We start from the raw sequence: 19,062 nt of genomic DNA on the forward strand, positions 1-19,062 counted from the left end.
GAATACTCATAGATAAATTATGTAAGAATACAAACTACTAACTCCAAAAATCTTAGCAGGCATTTACAAAAGCTTTTGCTTATGGTTAAATTTTTGTGTTTAATGTACCACGTGATTTGTGAAAATGTTAAAATAAAGTTGCTCCTGCTCATCTGATGGCTTCACTATGTTAATAAAACAGTTAATTAAAATACACAAGGGCCTTCTTAATTATCCATTAATAGAGAGATTATGTTCCCTATAGTATTTTTTAGAACTCTCATTACACAAATTTTAATAGAATCAGTATCACTTTGGGACTGAGGACCGCAGATCAACATTTTTACGCTTAATACCATCATTAGTAATATTCATTATTCAGATACAAATGCAAAAATATACTACAATAAGTTTTGTTTAACCTTCTGTCACATAATGATTTTTTTAACCATTCAGGATGTAGTGTTACATTGTCAACAATCTAGTTTGCATATTACTACGCACACTGGTTTATGTAAACATCTGATAGTTAAGAATAGCATATGTACTAGCCAGGGCCACTCTCTTTTAGAATGACAAAAGGTTTAAAAGTTATATTTTTAGGCTGGTCTGCCTCGGCTATCTAAAAGCACTTGTTGATGTTATAATAACTCACAATTTATATTTTACACGTTTAAGCATTTTTAAGCAATGCCGTTTCTGAGCACTGTCTGAGTTATTTTGCCACATTATACACCTTGAGCGCTTAAATACACACTTGTATTTGTCAAAAAGCCCATCTTCACAAGTATACTCGTAAAGACAGTTTAAGTGAAAGCAAACAGCTGAGAAAGCAAGCATATATACTGGATCCTTTATTCTGGAACATTTCTGACTTTGGCAGCTTTTGACAAAAGTTAAAAATCTGCTGAAGCTGGTTAGCGTGAACTTTTAGGGTTTTCTGATTTTTGTATTCAGTTTATACAACAAAAGGTTGAGAAAACTCTCCTACAAAAAAAGCTGAGAAAACTCAAAAATCTGGTTCCTTTGACTTTTAAGTTTTTCAGGATTAATGTAAATAATAATTTAATCATTTAAAAAAATTAGAAATATTGTAGAAATTACACAAAGCTCTCAATGAAATTGACTTCATGTCTGCTTTTTGTTCTTTTGTCAGAGATGGTGGAACAGTAGCTATTACCAAGTAATGTAAAATACATTGCTTAGTAATAGCTACTGTTCCACCACCTTCTGTTTTCAGATGCCTGTTTAATAATGAGCCCTTCAGTGTCTACGCAAACATACAGAAGCATCCTACTGCTGATTAATAATGACATCAAGTTGTAATTGTTGTAATTCTGAAACTATTTATATTTGCAAAATGAACATTTCTTTATAGATGTTCTATGACATTTTGAACCAACTCTCTATAGCTTCACGCTGCTAGGAAACCACGAGATACAAGCTCTCATGCAATAAAATATAAAAGGCAGAACATCAGTTGTGCATCTGATTGACTAAATGAACATCTCAGAATCTCTTGTATGCTATTTTAAATACTTGCTAATTAGAAATTCTAGCTTTTCATAGATTCAAGGAGGAAAGAATAAGTTTAGAAAATGTTTTGCATATTATTTATATTTATTCTTTATAATGACTGAAACGCTTTTTGTATTCCTTCTTAAACTATACTTCAATTTTCTGAGTTTTCATCACCTTGTCATTACAGACACTGTCTGCATCTTTCTTCCATCTTCCTTCACAGGAGCTTTTTTCTGTGCATATACGAGTACATCAAGGCTTTGATTGATTTTGACTTGTTACCTGTACATAGTGTATTTTAATGTACTTGTGCTTGTTTGTTTAGCAGTGGACTGAAAATGGCATTTGAAAATTATACTGTAAACAATGTAGACAGCTTTATAATCACTGGATTTGATCACTTGCCGAACCAAAAGCTCCTCGGATTCCTCATCTTAATAACCTACATGCTTATATTGCTTGGGAACGGCATCAATCTGTTTATCATCTTGACTGACCGACATTTACACAAACCTATGTACATATTAATCTGTAATCTAGCTGTTGTTGACATAATGTTCTCTTCTACCTGCAGCACAACCATGATCTCAGTGCTGCTGGCTGAGATTAAAAATGTTTCATACTACTCTTGTATCTCAAGGATGTTCTTCTATCATCTTGGTGACTTCACAATATGCATGGCTCTGACATTAATGGCAATAGATCGACTCATTGCAATCAGGCTTCCTTTGAGATACCACAGCATTGTAACAAATTCACGAACATTTCTGTTCATTTTTCTGACTTGGCTCATTACTATCGCTTTAATGATTGTTTTAACATCTGTGGTAGACAATGTCCCATACTGTCAGCCTGTCATCAAATATGTGTTCTGTGATTATCCTTCTATGATCAGAGCTGCTTGTGTTAATCCTGAACCTTATTTTTTCTTGCCTGCAATGATCAATCTGTGGTGGTTCTGTGGACTCTTCCCCTTTGTTATGTGTACCTATGCTGTCCTGGCCTATAGTGTGACCAAACTCTCCAACAAATCCAGCAAAAAGCAAATGATCAACACTTGCTTGAGTCACCTCATTGTTCTGCTCAGTTTTTATGCACCAAAGCTGGTCTCTAACATGCTAACCCGAATAGGAGTTGTTCTAACTTTAACAGAGAGAAATGCAATATTGATTATTGCTTCTCTAATTCCTCCCTTAATAAATCCTGCTGTTTATTGCACCAGGACTAAAGAGATCAGAAAACGATTGTCAGATGTATTTTTGCACAAAAAAGTTGTACCAAATCATTTAAAGGTTTTATCATAATGGATTATTGTGTTCATCATTCTTTCAACAAATTATGACAATGTTTTGTTTAATAATATTCGATTATTCTCTTGATCTTGTTAGAGACTGTTTATTTTGTTTTTAAAATGAAAAAAAAATAAGGGTGTCAATATTGTACAAAGCCTACCAAACACTGTTTGTTCACAAGTGTTGAAATCATTTACCTAATATTTCCAAATGCTGAACAATTGATTTAGTTCAGTCAATATTTACTTTGTGTGGTCTTTTATTGATCTTTATAATTAATGATGAGTGTTAAAAGTTACCGATAACCTGGTTTGACAGATTTTGATTGTCATTGTGAACATTAATGGATAATGACACTTTTTTGCATCACTCATGTTTGATAATTCTCTCAGGGTTGGTTCCCATCTGTACAATCTTCAGGATATGTCTTGTCTCCAGAGAGCAAATTAAAAACATGTAGCAAATATGTTGACACTCTTCAGAGCAACAAGAGTGACTGTGTTAATAGCACTATGTCACATGAAAACCCTTGACATGTCTTCCCCAACGAGAAACCTTTTTCACAACAGATATAATAAGCAAACTGTATTAAAAAGAAATATATAAATTAAGCAAAAATTAAATAGATAAAGTATGTAAGAATATACTATTTCCAGAAATCTAGGGAGGCATGTACAAATGGCTGGTTATGGTTTAATGATTTGCATGTTTTTGTGTTTAATATACTGTACAAACATACAAAATTATGTTAAAATGAACAATGCTGTATATTAAAATTGCTGGAATACTGAAAATATTCAATACTGAAACTAAATGAGTTGCTCCTGCTCATATGATTGCTTCACTATCTTAATAAAATAGGCCATGATGCTTCTTAATATACACATGGGCCCTCTTAATTATCCACTAATAGTATAGTAGAGATAATGTTCCCTGTAGTGCTTGAGATCCCATTACACAAATGTTTTAATAGAATCAGTATCTAATGTTACTTTTGGGACTAACACCACCACTATTCATAATATTCATGCTTTAAATACAAAGGCAGAAATACACTATATATCAGTTTTGTTTCACCTTCTGACATAATGATTTTTTAATCATTCAGGATGTAGTGTTAGGTTTAAAGTTAGATTTTTAGGTGGTCTAAAAATCGATTTTTAGGCCTCAGATGTCTAAAAGTGCTTGTCAATAATAAAATGACTGAGATTAGGGGTGTTAGCGATATACAGACATATTGAACTGGCAGAGATTTCTATTGATTAACTATTGTTTCTATCATGTTTACATGCTCACATGATGTTGCTGTGCTACGTGGTCATGAAAATGTATCATTTACATGTTTTAAGCTTTGCCCCTAAAACTCAAGTGTCCCCTTTCAGTCATTTTAAGAAGAAAAGGCCAATGAAAATTGGCAAGAGCATTTGTATCTTCTTTCTGATGCTCCCCATGTGGAGCGTGCGGCTGCGGTGTATTTATGCCCTCAAAACGCCACCATCTGGAGGAATCGCCCAAAGCTGGTAAGCTGTTGTCAGCTCTCGCTGCCAAAGCTTACAGTGCTGTGGGCCAGGCCTCCCCCGCCCTGCACACCATGGCTATCCTGCAAGTCCACAGAGCCAAGGCACTCAAGCAGCTGCATGAGGGTAGTTCTGATCTGAAGTTAATGCAGGAACTGTGCCCAGTGACTGACTTTGCTCTACGAACGACGGAAGTCGCAGCGCGTCCCCTCAGTCAGGTGATGTCCTTTATGGTGGCCATCTCTGAATAAACCTGGCGCAGATGAGTAACCGCTCCGTTGTTCCATCTTGTACGCTGGCTAGCACTGCCCAATCCATCTCGCTGGCTGATCCAGACAGTTTGATTTCTCGCCAGGTGTCCACCCAGGCTATCGACCTCTCGCCAACGACTCCTGTTACCCGGACAGCTTTCAGCGCGAACTTACTTCGCAGACTAAACATCTCCAATCAGGCGCAGCTGTCTGGGAGCGGTCCTCGAGAGCATCGCCGCTTACGTTCGTGTGGGTTCCTGTCGAGTCGAGCGCGACCATGGACCCATCGTGCGCTCTGTACCGTGCCCGCGCCCACGCAGTGCTCCTCCAGTGCCTGCGCCTCGACGCGCTCTGTAACGTGCCCGCGCCACGCGCGCTCCTCCAGTGCCTGCGCCTCGGCGCTTCCAGTTTACCCACCCTCCTACCCTTGTCATACACCGTTGATAGATCCCAGCAGCCCCTGCGCTCATCCTCAGCTCACCAGCTGGTGCTCGCCACGGGTCTGCCGGTCTCCATCACCGTCGTGGGTGGAGGATCCCTCGCCTCACCGTCCCGCCTCCGAGTCCCGGACTCCACCTCGGCTCGTAGACCCATCGTCTCTCCCTAGGCTACTAGCTCCCTCCTCTTCACCGTGGTCCGTCAGTCCACCAGCTCCACAAGGCTCCATCATCCCTCCGGCTCTGTCAGGCTCCTCCGGCTCCACCTCAGTCCTCTGTCGCTCTGGCTCCGCAGCGTCCCTTCCCGCCCCCTGTCTCCGCATTGGTTGCCGAAGCCTGCGGTGTCGCCTAGGACCTCCAGCACCTCGGCGTCACCCTGGCTCTTCGGCTTTCCGCCTTAGTCTCCTCCACCACCTGCTCCGCCGCCATCGGTCGGCCCCATGGAGTCGATGGCCACTCCTCCTCCATGGCTCCTCCCTCCGTTGGCTCCACCGTGGACCACCATGGCTGGGCTCTGGATCTCCTCCTGCTCCGGACTCCTCTTGTCTCCTCCCCTGGCTCCTCCTCCGTCTGTTCCTACCTGGACTATCTGCCTACCTCCTCCTGGGGCCGCCCTCCACCAGAACCTCCTCCCAAGATCCGGTATCCCCAATTCCTATTTGTTTTGTTTTTTGATGTTACACCTTCCGGGGGGGGGGGAAGATAATGTCACATTCTCTGGACTTTGTTATTGTTTTTGTCGTGTGCCATGTGTTCCATGTGACCTACTTTAGTTAATTGTCTTAGAGTTTTCAACTGTGTGTAGTTAATTTAGTGTTTTACCTGGTGTATTTAAGTCCTGTAATTTCAGTTCTGTTGGTCCTATCTCATCTTTATGTGCGTGTGATTTCGTCCTATCTGCCTGCCTGTATTTATATTGTTTATTTTCATCTCTGAGTAGATTAAAACATTTTAGTTCCCTTTATGCTCGTTGTGTGCTCTCCTGCTAACCACACGCGTGACAGGCATGGCATCAGGGCACTCTCCAGGTCAGCATTACCACAGAATGTCTCAGTCTCTTTAGCCTGTGGTCTAACCCAGCATTACAACGAGCAGGAGTGCCTTTAGGACAGTGTATATGCTGTATGTAATGGGCACACAGCTTCAGGCTCCTGGATGGGACGTCGACTGCAGTGGCACATCAATGAGTGGCACAGAAGTACTGAACTGAGATATTTTTACCATCTTTAACAGTTAAATACACACATTTGTATGATCCAAAGTTTTTACCACACACATTATTTTTGTCCCATCTGTTTATGCTGAGACAACACTCGTTCAACTAAATGAAAAAGTCAGAAAAGGTACACCTTGCAATGTCAAGGTTTTTTTTTTTTTTTTACTTTGGACGGATGGAAGGTGTGGGTAAGGCCAGGAGTGGTGTTATAATGTGAAATTAGGTAAATGTATTTATTCATTGTGATGGCACTAAATGCAATTAATAATGTCATTAACTAAATACAATGATATCAACGTATCAGTTCCAAGATATCGATATTTTATGAACCTACAAGCATTTGTAAACCTTTTTAAACATGCTTTTAACAGCTTAACAACAGTTTAAGTTAATAACATATAACATAGGATGTGTAGACCCTATATGAGAACATAAAACATTTATGGGGTTTATTTTGCATAGATTAGAGCACTTGTCAAACACAGGTTTATGCATTATGTATCACCAGCCTTAAAATGTTATGCATTATGATGTTCTGAACAAACAAGTTTCTTACGGCTGCTAAGTAACTGTGACGTAACTGTCGCATCATATAAAATATAAAAGGCAGGACATCAGGCAAACATCTGTTAGATGAGAAGAATTTTTCTGGATGAGAAAAACATTTTTATTTTCCATGAAAAACATTTTTTAGGTTCTAAGGAGGAATGCCTAAAGAAGAAAGAAACAAGAAAATGCACATATTTACATTTATTCTTTAAAATGATTGAAACTCTTTTTCTATTTTTGATAAAAATATACTTCAACTTTTACAGTTTTCGACACCTAGCCATTAATGACACTGTCTGCATATTTTTGCCATTTTCCTTCACAGGAGCTTTTTTTCTCTGCATATATGAGTACATCAAGAATCTAATTGATTTTGACTTGTTACCTGTATACAGTGCATTTTAATGCACTTGCGTCTGTTTTAGCAGTGGACTGAAAATGGCAAACTACACTGTAAGCAATGTAGACAGCTTTATAATCACTGGATTTGATCACCTGCAGAACCAAAAGCTCCTCGGATTTCTCGTCTTAATAACCTACATGCTTATATTGCTTGGGAACGGCATCAATCTGTGTATCATCTCGTCTAACAGACATTTACATAAACCTATGTACATATTAATCTGTAATCTAGCTGTTGTTGACATAATGTTCTCTTCTACCTGCAGCACAACCATGATCTCAGTGCTGCTGGCTGAGATTAAAAATGTTTCATACTACTCTTGTATCTCAAGGATGTTCTTCTATCATCTTGGTGATTTCACAGAGTGCATGGCTCTGACATTAATGGCAATAGATCGACTTATTGCAATCAGGCTTCCTTTGAGATACAACAGCATTGTAACAAATTCACGAACATTTCTGTTCATTTTTCTGACATGGCTCATTACTATCACTTTAATGGGTGTTTTGACATCTGTGGTAGACAATGTCCCATACTGTCAGCCTGTCATCAAATATGTGTTCTGTGATTATCCTTCTATGATCAGAGCTGCTTGTGTTAATCCTGAACCTTATTTTTTCTTGCCTGCAATGATCAATCTGTGGTGGTTCTGCGGTCAGTTTCCTTTTATTATGTGTACATATGCTGTCCTGGCCTATAGTGTGACCAAACTGTCCAACAATGCAAGCAAAAGGCAAATGATCAACACTTGCTTGAGTCACCTCATTGTCTTGTTTAGCTATTATGCACCAAAAATGGTCCATGCATTATTAACCCGAATAGGAGTTGTTCTAACTTTAACAGAGAGAAATGCAATTTTGATTGTCGCTTCTCTAATTCCGCCCTTAGTAAACCCCACTGTTTATTGCACCAGGACTAAAGAGATCAGGAAACGATTAGCAGATATATTTTTGCGCATAAAAGTTTCACCAAATAATGTAAAGGTTTTATCATAATAGTTTATTTTGTTAAATCTCATGATTACGTTTTTGTTGCATTCATTCATGTATTTTCTTGCACTCTTGCTCATTTTAGAAATCAAGCTTATGCATAGATGTGTTAATATTTTGAGGTGTACATGCTTTGATGCATATAACACAAATGCACATAAAAATATATCTACACGCAAATACTATTAATCCATCTACCAATCCATCTAACATTTCTCTCCATATAAGGTAACTCTGAGTCTCCATTTAAGGTACTATTTGAAAACTCATTTCTAACAAAAAGGTAGCCATACTGTGGCCCAGTTTGGCCAAAAAACCTTGCTACAAATGAACATGCCATTTTAAAAGCTAGCAGATCTCTAAAACATAAGCAAAAGATGATGCATTTCAATATATTTTTAAACACCTGATTAGTTTTATGAAAACTGCAGCTTATAGCTCTACATTTTTTACACCATTTTCATGTTTTCTTACTTAACAGACATTAATGTTTGTGTTTTGCTCATCAAGAAACTCATTAGAGGTTTCATGTCATGGGTTTTCACGTAAGCATGTGCAAGAATCCCTGTCACCGTTGTTTGTCTGAAAAGTGTCAACATATTTGCTACATGCCCTTAATTTGTTCTCTGGAGACACTAGACAGACCCTGAAGACTTTACAGATGGGAAACCACTGAGTGATGTAGATTTTATGTAGATATTGACATTCAAACCAAGTTCTCTTAGAGGTGTATGTGACCTTTAACCTTCTTTGTGAATTATTAAGAACAAAATATAACTGTGGCTTAAGTCTGGATTTAATGTAATTTAAACTGAATTAAAGATGTGGTACAAAAAAATACAACTAAATGTAACAGGTTTTTTTGTTTTGGTGAAATTGAGGTATTTTTGCGCCACCCAGTGGACATTTTACATTAATGCAGTCAAACATTGATATGACTAAATGATTAAATTTGTGCAAAAATGTATTTATTTATTTATTGTTTGTTTGTTACATTTACAGGTTACAGGTTTTATTATTCTTAACAGTGTCAGGCTCTAAAAAATATAAAATCCCCCAAAAATAAAAGACATTTTATTAATAATAAAAACACATTAATAAAAACAACATTTCATACTTAATATTATTATTAATTGACATTAATATTATTATTATTATTATTATCATTATTGTATTAAATTAAAATTCAATGGCTAATTAACTCAAAAAAGGAAAATACTATGAATCAATCTTTGTTTATTTGACCTTTTGACCTATTTTCATAGGTCTAGACAACAACAACATGCATACTTCTTTTTATACCAGAGGTTGCAGGTGTGTTCGCTTAGACTAATAAGTTTATCTGCCAAAAAAATAAATACATTTAATGTCTATTTAGTACTAAGGTATCAGTCATAACTATGGAATATAAATAATAAACTTAGACAGCTGATAAGAAGGATATCGGACAAATAAATTAAAATAACACTTGTGTCTGAAAAATAGACCACAGGTACTGCTGTATTTAGCATAGAGCAGGGCAAAACACTGATGCTGTGGAAATACCATCAATTTGCTGACTTGTCTCAAGGGAGTGTATTAGGGGTGTTAATAAAAAGGACACAAACAATGTCTTGTTTTCCCAACAGAGTCAATAATCTTATTCATTTATATCATCATTGTATTAGTGGCTTGGAACCTCAGAGCATTTGAGGCCGAAGGGGGTTTATAATTCAATAAATATACTATATGATGCTTTGGACTACTGATTAAAGTTTAACAGACTTCAAATATCATATACCGTTTCAGCAGATTGATCACAGTACATTAAGAAAATTGGTCTGTATCATAAGTCTTGCAAAATTATGTTTAAATATGCATTGTCTAATTAAATATGCAGTCATTTACACACATTCCAGAATAGAAAATCTGAACAATAGATAAAGCAACGTTTATATTTTTTCCTAAATCAGAAATGTGTTTTTTTGAATAATGTTATATAAATCAGGTGAATTATATGAACAAATACATATTGTATATATAAAACTAAAAGTCTGTAAAGTCTGTTAAGTAAAGAAAAAAAATTATATTTAAAATCTACAGATGCAAATAAAACACTATTCTGAAAAAATGTTATAGAAGCAAAATAGCTTCAAAATATAGCCTCTTATATATCACTATATATAAGTCACTATATATATTACTACCTCATTTGAGCCCATTTTTGTTTTACTGTTCAGGAAATATAGTAATATTACATGCTTAGCATGCATAAATGTTAGTCTTAGTCTAAAATAATTTAATGTATTTAGCTATTATTTTAATATTTGATACAGTTTCATGCATTTTTGAGAAAAGGGGAGATCACTGATGGAGACGTTAGAGACCAAGGGTTTCCAAGTAACATCCCGTAAACATCGTCACTGTTGTTTGTCAGAAGAGTGTCAACATATTTGCTACATGCTCTTAATTTGCTTTCTAGAGACACTAGACAGGCCCTGAAGGTTATAGACTGATGGGAAAACAGACCTGAGAGAATTTACACTGAGGAATCCAGCAGATGAGTGACAACACCAATTAATGTAGATGCTGACACTCAAAAACAATCAAAACCCCATGAGATCTGATGACAGGCAGGAAAAGTTTGTTATGACACCAAACTTTAAAACAGAAGATTTACTGATATTTACTAATTACTTATATACTTCACATCACGTTATAGTTCAGCTTTATAAAACATGTTAAAGCAATGACATTTTAGTTAGATTCTATTGATAATTCACAACACTAAGCACGGTGTACGGTGATTAAAATCAATAAAAACATTTCTGGACAGCCTATATACTCACAGAGGCAACAAGTGAAAAATATTATTAGCTGAAAATAATATAATTGAAAAAATATCTTGCCGTTTTTTTTTATTTTGCGTGTGACTGAAACGAACTTGAAGTGGTATGAGGCCTGTTTTGAGGGTTTTTTCCACCCGTTTAAGTTTATGTGCTATGAGTGACATTTAGTCCCTAAAGCCACCTTGACCCTGTCATCATTTGAAAAAAAAAAGCCCGATCACACTGTACATAACAGCAAACACTATATAAGTGATGCGCAATAATGTATTTCTCTTAATTTAGAGTCAACATAACAGGTGCATCTTCACAGTCGTATAGCTGTTTATTGATAATGAATTATTATCATGCTGTGTATTTTATTTTTATATTGTATTTTATGCCATTTTACTTTCTTGAAAGATTCTTTAATGCTTTTTTGAAATACCGCATTTTTACGGTTGCCATTTTAATAATATTTAATACTATATGTAACAGTTTACAAATAATATTATTATATTGTACTATCTTTAACATTTTGTTCAAAATACATAAAACTTTAGGCAGTCGTCTTAATCATCTGTGACCTATAATCCTATAATCTCTGCAGATCTGGCAACATGTTACCGAAAAACTGGACTACTATCACCGAGTTTATCATTGTGGGCTTCCCTGGACTCCATCCAGACTACTACGGCCTGGTCTCTGCCATTTTCTTCATCGTCTACACGACCACAGTGGCCGGAAACACCGTCTTCCTGGTACTGTTTATCACCTCGGAGAGCCTCAGGAAGCCCATGTACATCATCCTCGCGAGCCTGGCGATGTCTGACATGTGTTTCTCCACTGTTGCCTTACCTAAAGTCATATCCAGGTACTGGTTCAATGCGGGAGCGAGCCCTTTCCACGCTTGCTTCTTCCAAATGGAGCTAATTCACTATTTCGGGACATTAAACTCGCTTATAATGATGATCATGGCCCTCGATCGCTACGTGGCTATTTGTTTTTCCCTGCGATACCAGACTGTTATGACTAACCGCATCATGTACACGCTAAACGCAACGGCTTGGGTAACTGCCTTCATCGCTCCCACAATAGCCACCCTATACACTCAACAGCTTCCTTACTGCGGCCCTCAACTGATCGTTCAATGCTACTGTGACCACATCTCTATTACCAGCCTAGCCTGTGCTGAAAACAGCAAGCAGGTGTTGGTGGCCCTGTGCGTGGCCCTGCTCGTGCTCCTTCTCCCTCTGGCCTTCATCATTTACTCTTACTGTCACATCATAGCGTCTTTGATGAGGCTGTCCAGCTCTCAGAGCCGCTGGAAAAGCTTCGCCACCTGCAGCACGCAGCTGTCCATCATCGCTCTGTTTACGCACGCCTCGCTGTGCCGTGTATATAGCCAATTTCCTGCAAATCCAAATCAGCAGAGATTTCAGGATACTGCTCATATTGCTTTACAGCCTCGCTCCGCCGCTGATAAACCCCTTCATCTACTGTTTACGTACTCAGAGATCAGAACGATCGTGAGCCGGTGGGTGAGCAGGCAAAAGGCCTTTCGAGAGATATCTAGAATTAACGTGATCACTCTGTAAAATATTACGTTATGTGTGGAGTTGTGATAGAAACAAACATGCACTGTATGGGAAGCAACTGAATAAAGTCTTTGGATTTGTAACTGTGTTTTTATGTTTCGTTTAAATATGTATTGTGAAGTGTTCCGTGAATTCTGGTGGTTTCAATAGAAGAAAAAAAAAACTACCGAAACATCTGTTTTGTTATTAACAACAGCATTTATAAAGTTAGCTCCTTTTGGATGTACGGTAAAACAGAATGTAAACAGAAAAGATGTTATTGATAAAGTTATATATTTGTAATATAAAAATATTTAGGATTTAAGTATTTGAAGTGCATATAAATGCAGTACTGTCCATCCATTTGGATTTTAGACTTAACGTTGGTGTATATTTGTCAGGAATATAGAAACGAAACACCCAGTCAAGAATTAAGATTTCTGCACTCCAAAAGTATGTATTTTAAACATTTATTTTATTTTATTTTCAAAATGCATTTATGGCACAAATTGACATTTAAGTAGATAAATCTTGGCCTAAATGCAACAGAGCCATAATATATATGAAAACAGCTGTTGTCTGTGGATACTCTGTGCATCAAATTACAATTAAGTGAAATTAATAAACTACAGTCTCACTCTTTAAACTGCATTTATCAGAATTGACAAATAATACTTATATATATATATATATATATATATATATATATATATATATATATATATATATATATATATATATATATATATATATATATAAAACAATGCATTAGTGGTCACAAAACATGCAGTTAAACAAAGAGAATATATAATATATTTATAATTAAATATATGGCAAAACAGCAACCAATTCTTACTATTAACTAGTTTCTTATTAATAACATATTGGCTGTTTATTAGTGCTTATAAGGCACATATATTTTGCATGACCATATTCTATATCCCTAATCCTATCCAATACCTAAATCTAACAACTACCTTACTAACTAACTATTATTAGCAAATTATTAGTTTGTTGAGGCAATTATATTAGTTTGTTGATGGTTGGTTAACAGCGAGAACTGGTCCTTAACGCACAGTGTGACTGAATATCATGAGAATATTTTGGAATAGGGAACACTTTTTCACTATTAACAATGACTGTTTCCTCAATGAATTCCTAATTTGGTGCTTATTAATAGTTAGTAAGGTATTTGTTAAGTTTAGGCATTGGGTATGATTGGGTATGCAGAATAAGGCATTAGTTAGTATCTTATAAATGGCAAAAATTCTAGTAATATGCATGATAATAAGCAACTAGTTAAGAGACCCTGAAATAAAAAAATGTAAAGTAGTATGCTTTTCTGTCATGGAAAATTTAAAAACAGATGTCACAGCTGTCATTTACTTGTATTCATTTATTTTCCTCATTTTAGCACCACCTGCTGGTGACCTCTGCAGATGCTGATATAATTAGTACAAAATATTTTAATAAAATAAAATAAAAAGCTAATCCCGTCTGTGTGAATGCGCGTCATGCAAACCTGTAAACCCCAAAGGTCAGCTCAGTTTCACAGCACAAAAAATCCTCTATGACGTGTTAGACCCTACTTGCTTTAACACTGATTCTACAGCTATAAAATAATGAAAACATTGAGACCAGCACAGAGACGCTGAGCCAGGAATACACTGTAGCAGATGTCACATAACTTGATAGAGGAATAATCAAGGTAATTTGCTGAAATACAAGTCAAAATGATATCTAGATTCTTTTTTGTAAATATGTATAATTAATTTACTAATTTGTATTTACATTATTATCACTTTATGAAATTACATATTGAATCATTTATGTGAATTCATAATTTAGCAATTAAATGTTATTAAAATCATGTAATATTAATTGAATGTATAATTCAATCATTTATCTGAAGCCAGATATTTTTTCTTCTCTAAGCAGTTATTTCCTGTATGTGTTAGTATGTTGCAGGCGAACGAAAGCGCGGCTTCTGTTGTAACTGAGTTCTTCATCGTGGGTTTCCCTGGTCTCCAGCCCAAACACTACAGCCTGATAGGAGCTCTTTTATTCATCATCTACATCGCTGTGATCAGCGGAAACTCTCTCGTTGTGGTCCTGTTTGTGATTGAACGCAGCCTCCATAAGCCCATGTATATTATCATTCTGTGTTTGTCCTTGTCTGATATTGGTTTCTGTACAGTCGCTCTGCCAAAAGTTATTTCTCGCTATTGGTTTAATGACGGTTATATTGGCTTCTACGTTTGTCTGTTTCAGAGGCAGCTCATTCACTATTTTGGTACCTTGAACTCTCTTATTATGATGATCATGGCACTAGATCGGTACTTGGCGATCTGTTACCCGCTAAGATACCCCGTATTAATGACTAATCGCACTATGAGGCTTCTGATAGGGTTTTCCTGGGTTACTGCGATGATTGCTCCGACCATTAGTTTAATGCAGACAGTGAAGCTACCGTTCTGTGGGCCAAACATGATCCTTAATTGTTTCTGTGATTCTCTATCTATAAACCAGCTGGCCTGTGCTGATGCCACCCTCACAAATCTAAATGCATATGCTTTGGCAATGTTTGTGCTTCTCGTGCCATTCACTTTCATCTTATTTTCCTACTTAAGTATCCTGGTCTCTGTGCTTCGATTAGCAAATGCACAGGGCCGAATCAAAGGCTTCTCTACCTGTGCCACTCAGCTGACTATCATTACCATCTATTATGTGCCCCGTTTTGTGGTTCTAACCAGTTCTAACCTCCCAAACTCTCAGATGGACAGCAGTCAGAGGATCGGACTGGTCATGTTCTACAGTCTGCTTCCACCTATAGTGAACCCCTTCATCTACTGCATCAGGATCAAAGAAATCAGACAGTTCTTTATCAAATGGTGTGTCCACAAAAACAAGACTACAATTCTAAAACAAAAGTTAACTATCCCAAAGTGAAATTATCTACCAGAGCTCATATATCTTATTTTATGAAACTTACATGTACTATGTGCCGTTTTATGGCCTTTAACAGTTATATAAATAACATATTTTATATTTTAATATAATAATGCTTTTTAAATAGAATTTAAGCAACATTTATCCAGATACTAAACAAACAAAAAAAATATTTTTTTATATTTTTCCAAAATACACAGTAGACTGAGTGCATCCTACAGTGGGTAATTGGCCCTTGATGTTAATTTTAAAAAAGTAATGCTTAGAATAACTAAGCCTTAACTACTATGCACTTGCACAAAATAATAAAAGTATATAATTACAAATTGAATTACAGAAATTAATTACAGATATAACTACATATGGGTCTTTTTAAAAAAACATAAGTACCATGTAAAAACATGTATGTACACAATAAGTGCATTGTACCAAATGATTCATTTAAATGTAAGTACATAGAAGTTAAGGTCACCTGATATAAAGTGGGACCATTGTTTTTATATATTTGTAAATATAATGGTTGTAGGTTAAGTATAAATAAAACATATATCCCCAACCCCCAAAAAGTGCCCACTCTAGATTTCTATTCAGAAAAGCTTGAAGTAAATGATGTTTGTTATTATTTTAATTTCAGGTATACATTTTGCATCATGCATTAGGAGTGTAGCTTTTGTTTGTTTCGTTATTTAGCATTAGACCACTGCTACTAATATTTGTATTACTTTATTTATGCATCTAAGGCTTTACTTATAGAACGTTTAGCCTGTTTTTGTACTTTTTCTCAGAGACTAAAACAACACATGCCTATTAAATGTATGTCATAATTAACACATTCTTTGGTGAAATATCACCTATCAAACTATATTTTAAAGAATATAGTACTTTATATTATTAATCTTTTTAACTGATCTACATGATCTACTGAGCGGAGAAAATGTATTCTCGCCGCGTGCAGTTTCAAGAAAAAGGTAGCAGCAGCGTTCTGTGTAAGGCTTGGTGTGCTCTTCAGGTTACCATGGTTTCCGCCAAAATATCCTACAGTTTCTTTCTACGTGACCCTTGCTTCTTAACAAGTAAGACTCTCCAGTGTCAGACGTATACATATTTTTGGACATTTATTGCCTTTTTTAGACATGCACCTATATCACACATCATGTTAACATTAGCCTGTTAAACAAAATATATAGGTTTCTTATTTTAGACTTTGTGAGGAGATTTGACAGAAATCACGATGTATCATTGTATCCACAAAACGGTGCAAAAGCTTACAATAAAACTCTCATTAAGACCTATTCATGGCTAAAAGGAACTCTGTTTGCTAAGTTCTTTAGGTAACTTAGAAGCCCAAATACTTAGGACATAGGCTACTGTGACTTTACAAATAAGTGTGTGTGTGTGTGTGTGTGTGTGTGTGTGTGTGTGTGTGTGTGTGTGTGTGTGTGTGTGTGTGTGTGTGTGTGTGTGTGTGCATCAAAAATGACACCAGATTTTGAATTATGTTGGAGTAAAAACAGCACAGACTTATAAAAATGAAATAGCTCATGTATCTGTGTTGTACAAATACATGCAATAGCTAAGCTAAAAGAGCCAAACTCCATGCTATAGTTATCTTCTGGCTAAACATGTCCCAAACCCCAAAGGTCAGCCCAGTTTCACAGCACCACATGGTTCAGGATCTTCTGTGATGTGTTAGACCCTATAGGCTTTAATACTGCTTCTACAGCTATAAAATAATGAAACCTCAAGCAGAATACTGACATCAGAGCTGAGAGACGTGGCACATTGAGACAATACTATTTTAGCGGATGTCACATAACTTAACAGAGGAATAATAAAGGTAATTTTTCCAAAATACAAGCCAATAGCAGATTTTTTGCAATAGCATAATTTTGCATAATTTAAAACACTATTTAATGGTTAATAGGGGATTTACTTAAGTACTGTTTAGTATTATGTATTCTTATTAGTAATATCTTATCATTTAAGATGTTTAATTATGTTATGATATATACACTGCATGTTTAATCTAATTTTCGCTTCAAGTAAATATGTGCATATTTTTGGGCAAACCAAATCAGTCAAAGAAATTTTTCAAGGGTGAGTAACTTTCAGTGTAACATACAGCATTACTTCTTTCGCAAGTAGTTATTTCCTGTATGTGTTAGTATGTTGCAGGCGAACGAAAGCGCGGCTTCTGTTGTAACTGAGTTCTTCATCGTGGGTTTCCCTGGACTCCAGCCCAAACACTACAGCCTGATAGGAGCTCTTTTATTCATCATCTACATCGCTGTGATCAGCGGAAACTCTCTCGTTGTGGTCCTGTTTGTGATTGAACGCAGCCTCCATAAGCCCATGTATATTATCATTCTGTGTTTGTCCTTGTCTGATATTGGTTTCTGTACAGTCGCTCTGCCAAAAGTTATTTCTCGCTATTGGTTTAATGACGGATATATTGGCTTCTACGTTTGTCTGTTTCAGAGGCAGCTCATTCACTATTTTGGTACCTTGAACTCTCTTATTATGATGATCATGGCACTAGATCGGTACTTGGCGATCTGTTACCCGCTAAGATACCCTGTTTTAATGACTAATCGCACTATGAGGCTTCTGATAGGGTTTTCCTGGGTTACTGCGATGATTGCTCCGACCATTAGTTTAATGCAGACAGTGAAGCTACCGTTCTGTGGGCCAAACATGATCCTTAATTGTTTCTGTGATTCTCTATCTATGAACCAGCTGGCCTGTGCTGATGCTACCAGCGCAAGTCTCATTGGATATGCTGTAGCAATGTTTGTGCTTCTTGTGCCATTGTCTTTTATTATATTTTCCTATTTAAGTATCCTGGTGTCTGTGCTTCGATTAGCAAATGCACAGGGCCGAATTAAAGCCTTTTCTACCTGTGCCACTCAGCTGACTATCATTACCATCTATTATGTGTTCCCCGCTTTTGTGGTTTACACCACTTCTAACCTCCCAAACTCTCAGATGAACAGCAGTCAGAGGATCGGACTGGTCATGTTCTACAGTCTGCTTCCACCTATAGTGAACCCCTTCATCTACTGCATCAGGATCAAAGAAATCAGACAGTTCTTTATCAAATGGTGTGTCCACAAAAACAGGATTGTCAACAGGTCATTAACTATTTCTAAATGAGATGACTCGCCTGTTAGACGCTCTTATGCACCTTATTCCATGCAAATGACATGTTATTTTTATGCAGTTATGTGCTGCTGTCATGCATTTACAATATTTGTTAATATTATAGTCATTCGCGTGTGCATAATAATAATAATAATAATAATAATAATAATAATAATAATATGTATTAGAAAAATCAGAAGGCCATTTATTAGTCATTGAAAAGACAAATAGACAATAAATATAAAACAAACAAAAAGAGGAATGAAATATGGCTATATGGAAAGTTTGCATGTCCTGTTGTTTGGTTATACTGCATGTACAGTAAAACTATTTTTAAATACTTGTTATTTGTGAAGTTTATGACCTCAATAATTAAACACTAGATGAAATAGTTCTAAAATTAAAAAATAATTCGTGAACAGGCTGCTGTTATTATG

General features: G+C 36.3%; 5 protein-coding genes across 5 annotated transcripts; all 5 read left to right on the forward strand.

Moving 5' to 3' along the window:
• Positions 1–1,838: 1,838 nt before the first annotated feature.
• Positions 1,839–2,804, forward strand: LOC122331815 (olfactory receptor 10G4-like). The gene has a single exon (XM_043229340.1). It carries the CDS (start codon positions 1,839–1,841, stop codon positions 2,802–2,804), a length of 966 nt encoding a protein of 321 aa, XP_043085275.1.
• Positions 2,805–7,200: 4,396 nt separating this feature from the next.
• LOC122331816 (olfactory receptor 10G4-like) lies at positions 7,201–8,160 on the forward strand. The gene has a single exon (XM_043229341.1). The coding sequence runs from the start codon at positions 7,201–7,203 to the stop codon at positions 8,158–8,160; it is 960 nt and encodes a 319-aa protein (XP_043085276.1).
• A 3,418-nt stretch (positions 8,161–11,578) lies between these two features.
• or30bv1 (odorant receptor, family 30, subfamily BV, member 1) lies at positions 11,579–12,556 on the forward strand. The gene is given in 3 exon segments (XM_043229339.1): positions 11,579–12,334; positions 12,336–12,468; positions 12,471–12,556. Coding segments are annotated over 3 exon segments (975 nt in total).
• Positions 12,557–14,494: 1,938 nt separating this feature from the next.
• Positions 14,495–15,484, forward strand: LOC122331776 (olfactory receptor 2AT4-like). The gene has a single exon (XM_043229270.1). It carries the CDS (start codon positions 14,495–14,497, stop codon positions 15,482–15,484), a length of 990 nt encoding a protein of 329 aa, XP_043085205.1.
• Positions 15,485–17,650: 2,166 nt separating this feature from the next.
• or30bu1 (odorant receptor, family 30, subfamily BU, member 1) lies at positions 17,651–18,637 on the forward strand. The gene has a single exon (XM_043229338.1). It carries the CDS (start codon positions 17,651–17,653, stop codon positions 18,635–18,637), a length of 987 nt encoding a protein of 328 aa, XP_043085273.1.
• Positions 18,638–19,062: the final 425 nt, after the last annotated feature.

Source organism: Puntigrus tetrazona, unplaced genomic scaffold (genome assembly GCF_018831695.1).
Source record: "Puntigrus tetrazona isolate hp1 unplaced genomic scaffold, ASM1883169v1 S000000002, whole genome shotgun sequence".
Taxonomy (NCBI): Eukaryota; Metazoa; Chordata; class Actinopteri; order Cypriniformes; family Cyprinidae; genus Puntigrus; species Puntigrus tetrazona.